The sequence below is a fragment of the Corella eumyota genome, chromosome 3 (genome assembly GCF_963082875.1).
Source record: "Corella eumyota chromosome 3, kaCorEumy4.1, whole genome shotgun sequence".
In the NCBI taxonomy this organism is placed as follows: Eukaryota; Metazoa; Chordata; class Ascidiacea; order Phlebobranchia; family Corellidae; genus Corella; species Corella eumyota.
In genome coordinates this window covers 19666952-19674287 of record NC_137492.1, presented here as the reverse complement: position 1 = coordinate 19674287, position 7336 = coordinate 19666952, and the positions used below count along the sequence as shown (strand labels likewise).

The 7336-nt window shown below is 29.8% G+C and overlaps 2 protein-coding genes across 2 annotated transcripts; one reads left to right on the top strand and one right to left on the bottom strand.

Annotated features, from left to right (window-relative positions):
* The first annotated feature begins 732 nt into the window (after positions 1 to 732).
* LOC145745681 (uncharacterized) lies at positions 733 to 2880 on the top strand. The gene is made up of 3 exons (XM_082563821.1): positions 733 to 1417; positions 1614 to 1638; positions 1787 to 2880. The coding sequence occupies exons 1-3, from the start codon at positions 788 to 790 to the stop codon at positions 1960 to 1962; spliced, it is 831 nt and encodes a 276-aa protein (XP_082419947.1). The 5' UTR covers positions 733 to 787; the 3' UTR covers positions 1963 to 2880.
* A 392-nt stretch (positions 2881 to 3272) lies between these two features.
* LOC145746033 (uncharacterized) lies at positions 3273 to 7242 on the bottom strand. The gene is made up of 11 exons (XM_082564211.1): positions 7238 to 7242; positions 6955 to 7094; positions 6706 to 6822; positions 6338 to 6507; positions 6061 to 6144; positions 5824 to 5939; positions 5672 to 5733; positions 5166 to 5284; positions 4646 to 4745; positions 4449 to 4581; positions 3273 to 3924 (listed from the first exon to the last, which is right to left on the bottom strand). Exons 1-11 carry the CDS (start codon positions 7240 to 7242, stop codon positions 3273 to 3275), a joined length of 1698 nt encoding a protein of 565 aa, XP_082420337.1.
* Positions 7243 to 7336: the final 94 nt, after the last annotated feature.

Here is a 7336-nt window from a genome sequence, read left to right as displayed (position 1 = left end):
GTTTTTTTTTTAATTTTTTTAAATCGCACGTGCTTACTAGTTGGGGATTTCCCTAAAATATTGCATAAAAATCTTATAAAGCTTTGTTTAAATTATCCTCAATAACAAATTTTATTAATATAGTCAATTGAAAAATTATTTCAGAAATTTTTAAATTAAATAAATTTTTAATTTAAAATGAACAAATTATTATTAATATTAATAATAAATTTGACTTTGAATACCTAGCAAACTACAAAGAAATTATAATTAAACATACAACAACAAAAAAGCCAAAGTCAACTAACAGCTAAGAAAGAAAAAACAAATTTACCAAACGCCATCCTTTGTTTAGTCTGTACGGAGTTTTTTTTATTTTGAGAATAAAGATATACACAAAAAGAAATTGATAACGAATAATACGACTATTCAATTCGTCTACGTTCAACTAAAACCTGAACAATACATATACAAAAAGAATTTGATTATTATGTTAAGGCGCTATTGTTAAATAGAGTGGGGCTAGCGTTTGTTATGCCTACTAACTTCTTTTGTAAAAAAAATTTCGGTATAAATATAAGCTTTTTACTAAGTTTTATTTAAGAAAAAGCGAAATTTGAACTAGTTAATATGAACACAAAGTTTAAAAAGTCAGTTTTAAATTTTTAAATCTCATTTGTTAGTTAACCTCAAGTAAAATTATTACTGTGGTATTAAAAGCAATCAAATAAATTTTTCAATAACAGTGATAAGTTAAACGTTTAAATTGTTTTAAAGTTAATCCATAAAAATTTAAAATAAAAACGAAATGGCAGAAGAACCAGGTCGAATCGCTGAACAAGTAATTGAACAAATCGAACAAATCCAACTCGAAGATCAAGCAGAAGCGGAACCAGAACAAAATCCACGTCTTACAGTTATCCAAGAGTTACAAATAAATCAACACATACAAGAACAACAAGTTCCGATTAGTACATTCAATCTTAATCTTATGTTTATGGAGTTCAAGTTGCAAGGACGCGCAGCCGAAATCATGGCCTTTGTAACAACAGGAGCCGTTATTGGGGCAGCTGCAGTAGGAGTCGGTGCATGTGCTTACACTTTATTTACAAGTGAAAACAAGGAAAAGTTCTGTATTGATATGCTTAAAATTGTAGTAGCAGCTGCTGGTGGGGCTGCTTTTGTTAACCGAGTGACGTCAGGATCTCTCTCTGTTCACGTCATAGCTAAAGATCATGATACAATGAATCTTATTTTGGCCGACCATGTTTCGAAAAATATGCTGAACAGATTGAACGAATATGTGGCCAAGTGTTCTGAAGATTTAGGCAAGTTTGATAAAGTTGAGCTTATGGGTGTTGAGGTTATTGAAACGAACGAAACCTACGAAGAAATGAGGTTGGAAGCTGATGAAAGATTAACTAAGATGTTGGCACAGGTAATTTTAACAAAAATATTTAAAAATAATGGATTAACCGGCGATTGTTTTAAAATGTAGTTTCAAAATAAATGGAATTCTTAAACCCATTAAATAGTTTTTATATTTTGAAATCTCAATTCTTTTTCGTTTTTATAAATATATAAATAAGTAGTTAAAACGCAAACAGTTAAACTTTATTTTTTGTTTGCAACAGACGGATGACAAATCAGTTGATGTCGGCAAGTTAAAGCTTGAAAGAACTAATTTTTTTTAACAACAATAAAATTTAGTGAAAAAGTTACTTATTTATATTTTATCGTAAATGACGTGATTTAAATTTATAAGATATTTTAACAAAATTTACTAATAAATTGTTTTATTAAACAGAACAAATTTCTAAAGATTATGAAAAACAACATTATCTGCAAACTACGAAATTTGGAGCTGATGGCATTTTCAAAGTCTTTGAAATTTTGCCCAGTGTTTCGACAAGCGGCTTGGTGTTTAAGGATGATGACGATTCTAGTGGGACTGGAAGCATGGCCAGTGATCAGCGTTTCTAGTGGGACTGGAAGCATGGCCAGTGATCAGCTAAGCGTATCTAAACTTGAAAAAAGAAAAAATTAAAAAATGCTTGTTTGATTTTAGTAACAAACAAAAACTGTTACCTTTCCAATGATTTATACAACTTTATTAATATAAACTTAGATTATTTTTGTAACTTAATTATATTGTGTAAGTCCTATAAATTGATCTTCGAAATTGTAAATTACAAATGCATATTTTTTTTGGCTTTAGCGAAAGATATATTTTTTTACCTTTGCTGGTTATTTGGCATAGAAGCTGTCATACTAAAAGTAAACACAAAAAAGTATACGTTTTAATTAAACGTATTTAAAATGTGTACACATGTTCTCTTTATAGGTGAAAAACATCGTGCAAATATATAAAAAAACACATTATGTATCGCATGCATTGATAAAAACAATTTAAACAAACTTATTTTTTATTATTACCATATCATAAAAGGTGGAGCAAATAAAATAAAACGAAATAGTGACGTAGATGCCTTCTAAGAACGTGTTTTTTAAAAACGTGTTATTGGGACAAGAGTGATTATGACAAGTTATTTCTGCAGCTGATAGCTATTTTTGGACGTTCGATGCTGACACCAATTACATCCCCAAACTATCCAAACCGAATGTTGCAAGGGTAAATTAAGAGTAAACGGTACAATAAATTTTTCTTTAAAATCCTTTTATGGTATACATGCGCTTTATAGTAATTGTATTACCACATTTATCGTGTTGTATATTTTATTTTTTAATTGCTCCATAATGCATATTAAAAAAATTTTCTTGAAAAAAAGTTTAAAAAATCGCTCTTGATTTCTTGTATTTACATTAAGCTTTGGGATTATATAAATGAGCAAAAATGTTTTACATTTATCGTAAAAAAATTTAATTAAATGAATAATGGGTTTGGTGACCATGCTATAATATATTTAAAATCTTTATGTAAACATTATTATTTATGGCATGTTTTTATCATGAAAATTATTTTGTAATTTTTTTCTGTCGTAATAATATATTATGCATTGTATATTTGCTACTGCTTTAATATATTTAATTTTTTTCTAACGATTTTAAGCGTATAAATTTGAGTAAAACAAACCTTGATTTTGAGAACCAGGTACAAATACATATTTTTTCGATTTTAGTTTCATTGTGAGACAGTTATGTTAATAAAATGTAGTGCGCTAAGAAAGGATCTTATTTAATAAAATTAAACAAAAGTGTTGATATAAAATCTATATTTATTAAAAACAAAAAAAAAATTCATTAAAGTAATCATAATTAGAATGACGTCACATTTATGACGTCATTCCTTTCATGCTGTCCTGCAATTTTCTGATGTCAGCATCCAAGTTGGCTAAACCCAAACTAAAATTGTTTTCGTCTTGTGACGTCATAGATAACATCGATGACGAAACAGAACCGTTAGTGACGTAACAAGAAGATTCGGTGGCAGAAGATAGGGTAAGAGGGTAATTTGTGGGGGTTAAATCCCGAGAATTTTGTTGGGGTTTGTTAGGGGGTAAAATTAAATAATTTTCATTTTGTTGGGGTGATAGTTTTATTGGGTTAAATGTAAAAGAATTTGGGTGAAAACCAGGTACTTGGGGGTTAGGGTGGTTTAAAGATGGGTGACCCATAGGGGGCTGAAACTCATTGAACTTTGATCCCAAATTGTTTCGATTCAAATTTGGGTCATCGTGATTTAAAACTTTAAATTTTGGATGGTTAAAGTTTGAGGAAGTCTGGTTAAAACACTCAGAGTTTGAGGGTTTTGGGTTAAGGTGAGGTTTAAAGTTGTTGGATTGGTTGAGTTTAAGTTGAGATGGAGCAGAAAGAAGAGAGCCGAGTTGTTGGAGGACAAAATTTGACATCTTTTCCCCTCCTTGGTTCGGCTGCGATTTCTTGTTTAAATCTTGTAATAATCTGGAAACACTGCTTTGTAGACCTCTGACGAGAACAAAAATAATTTGCTTTAAACAACCTCAAAAAAAATATCAAAAATGTGTAAACACTTTAACCCGGCAGCTAGTGTAGTGGTAAGAACACTTGCTACACCACACATGAGGTCGTGGGTTTAATCCCCATTGCTCTCATGCTGTAGCACCCTTAAGTAAAGCGCTATAAACGGTATGAAAAGTAAAGCGCTATAAACCTGTTTAGCCAGCACTTAAACAGCAGCGTAATTATCGGGCAATTATAATCTATATAATATCCCAAACTGCCACAGGTAACTCGAGACTGGGTCGGGGTAACTGATGTTACTCTATGTTTAAGTCGCACATTCGACTTTCCCACATTCAGGTTAAATATATACACAAACTTAGTAAAATAAAGCCAACATTGTTAAAGGTTAGTATACTATACATGAACTATTTTCTAATTTTTAACTAATTCTAATTTCATTCACGAATTTCTAATTATATATAATAAATATTCAATTAACTTTAATTAAAATAAATATAATTACAAACCTGTTAAGTTGATTAATTCGATTTATTTCTTCATCTTTCGTTTGTAATTCATCAACGAGTTTTAAGTTTTCGTTGTTTGTTTCGTTCAAACTTTGTCTCAAAATTTCAACTTTACTTAGTGCATTACCGACATCTAGTGGTGAAAAATATTATGTTTATCCTCAATAAATTGAAAAAACAAAAGATTTAAAGCAAACCTTGTTTAATTTGTTCAGTTTCATTTGTGAAAAGTTTTCCACTCTTTTTTAATTCCTCATTTTTTGTCGAAATTTCTTTTTGCAATTTTTCGTTTTGTTCCTGAAATAAATCAATTTAAAAATGAATAATTAAGTTAATAAATTATTGCCCTATATATATATATATATATATATATATATATATATATATATATATATATATATATCTTTTTTTTGTATTTATCCTTGATGTGGGAAGATCAAATGAGCAACCTAAACATAGAGTAACAACAGTTACCCCAACCCAGTCTCAAGTTGCCTTTAGCAGTTTAGGATATTATATAGTTTGTAATTGCCCTTTAATTAAGCCGCTGATTAGGTGCTGGCTCAGCAGGAGTTCATATCGTTTATAGCACCTTACTTAAGGGTGCTACAGCATGAGAGCACTGGGAATTAAACCCAGGAACTAACATAGTGTAGAAAGTATTTTAACCACTACACCATGCTGACAGTATTCAGGTGATTTTTTACTTCAACCTACCATTAGTAAACTGTTGGCGTCTGATATTTCTTGTTGAACATTGATTGTTTGTTCGAGAGCTTTCGACAAATCTGAAACTTTCTTTTGCAGACTTGCATTCGTACATTGTAGGGATGCCACTAATATTAAGGGTTTGGTTAATATAAAGTTGTTATGATGACATACAGGTTTTAACTTATACACAATTATGTTATTTAATTTTTTTCTTTTTTTGTATTGGTTTTATTTTATTTTCGATGTGAAAAGGTCGAATGCGCAACCTAAACACAAAGCAACATTTGTTACCCAGACCTAGCCTAGAGTTACCTTTGGCAGGGATATCTTAGAATATAATTGTCTAATAATTATAATGCTGATTAAGTGCTGGCTCAGGAGAAGTTTATACCATTTATAGCACCTTACTCAAGAGTGCTACAGCATGAGTTCAGTGGGGAACTTATCACATTATGTAGTGTAGGAAGTGTTTTGACCACTACAGCATGCTGCTGGTAAATAAAAATAATCACCTTCTAGATTGATGGTATCGTTAATTTTTACTTTACTTTCATTCTTGAACGCTCGAAGTTGTCTAAAAAAAACAAAGATATTGTAAAATCCAACTGAAAAAAATCACCCTTACTTTCTATCTAAATATATTGAATTTAAAGTTTTAATTAACCTTTGTAAAGCTACATTTTCTTTTTGTAGAGTTTCCAGTTTATCCTCGACATTCTGATCTGGTGTTGGTGTTAAAGTTCGCTCCTCGCTCTTGTTTGAAATATTTTGATCCCCAGACTAAATTTAAGTTGGTTTAGAAATAAAATATTAGCGGATAAGTTAATAATAATAACAAGTATAATACCATAGTGATATAACATTGCGATATAATATCAACAAATAAAGAATTAAGAGTAACCTGAAGAGAGGTGGAAAGAATTTTAGGTTGTGAAGTGTTGTACATCTGCAGCAATTCAATTAAACTACATTGAGATGAGGAAATCTATAAAATACAACAGAAGCATTGAAATTACAATTTTTGACATAAAATCATAGAGCAACTAACGACAGAGTCAAATTATATAATTTATACTTTCAGATTAAGTTATGAAGTTGACCAACTCAAAAAATAGTTAAAAACATATATACTAAAAAAACATGACATAATAAATTCAGAGTAAAATTTCAGAACTTACAGAAGGTGGATTGGAATTTGACCTTGCTGGGGGTCGTTCTAGTTCATTAATTTCATCCTCTAATACCCTAGGGGTTTTCCCAGATCTAGGAGTAACTAATTTCTCTTTCTTGATGGGGGTAACAAGGGGGGTGGATGAAGGGATGGCTTTGTCAAATGTTGTGGTTTTCACTAAAAGAAATTTAAATTTAATTAATTAAAATTTTTAATTAAACAAACAAAATACAATTAAGAATTTGTACTTTGGGCAACTCATGCTTTGCAAAAATAACATTTTTTTAAAAATAATTTTTGTTACTAAAATGAGTAATTGCTTTAATAGTATTAGTACATTCCCTATATAAAAAAAGAAAAAACTATTTTAAATACCGGGTTGAACATTTCTACCACTTGGGGCACTCTTGCGTTCAATTTTATTTGGTTTTGATCGTGAAGTTGCTACTTTTTTGGAAATCACTTTCTTCTTAAAACCAATTGGTTTAGTAACTAAAAAAATAATAAAATTAAATTAGCAAAATGTTAAAAAAAGCAAAAAGTAACCAATGTTCATTTTTTACAAATTAAAACTAAGTTTATAGTTTAATTACACACACATTGTTAATTAAAACAATTAATCACCTTTGGTCTCTTGTTCTTGTAGGAAATGTTTCCAATAAATTGAATCAAACTTCGTTTTATGCTGACTACCGGGTGCTCTGGGACGCCAACTTGCGGCTGGATATTTTGTGGTTGATTTTGCGTCGATTCGCGTAAAATGTCTAACAGAAAAATTTTCTTACTTTTTAGTAATTATACAACTATTTTAATTAAATATGTTATAAAAAATTATATTTTTTGTTAACACTATGTTCCATAAATGTTTTAAATCGTTTGATGATATGGATAGGTACTTACTTATGACCTCATGAAGTAAATTGTCTTCACTTAATTGTGATTGGTAGAAATCAACCAATGAAAATTGGCACAATAAGTTTAAAATTTTAAACAAAGTCAAAGATTT

Excerpts from the sequence above, each read along its gene's own strand:
- LOC145745681 (XM_082563821.1), top strand. The coding sequence starts at position 788 with ATGGCAGAAGAACCAGGTCGAATCGCTGAACAAGTAATTGAACAAATC. Across the intron at positions 1,418-1,613 it reads TAACTAAGATGTTGGCACAG|ACGGATGACAAATCAGTTGA; the intron begins GTAATTTTAACA and ends TGTTTGCAACAG. Across the intron at positions 1,639-1,786 it reads TGACAAATCAGTTGATGTCG|AACAAATTTCTAAAGATTAT; the intron begins GCAAGTTAAAGC and ends TTTATTAAACAG.
- LOC145746033 (XM_082564211.1), bottom strand. Across the intron at positions 5,940-6,060 it reads TTCTTTCCACCTCTCTTCAG|TCTGGGGATCAAAATATTTC; the intron begins GTTACTCTTAAT and ends ACTTAAATTTAG. Across the intron at positions 5,734-5,823 it reads GAAAATGTAGCTTTACAAAG|ACAACTTCGAGCGTTCAAGA; the intron begins GTTAATTAAAAC and ends TGTTTTTTTTAG.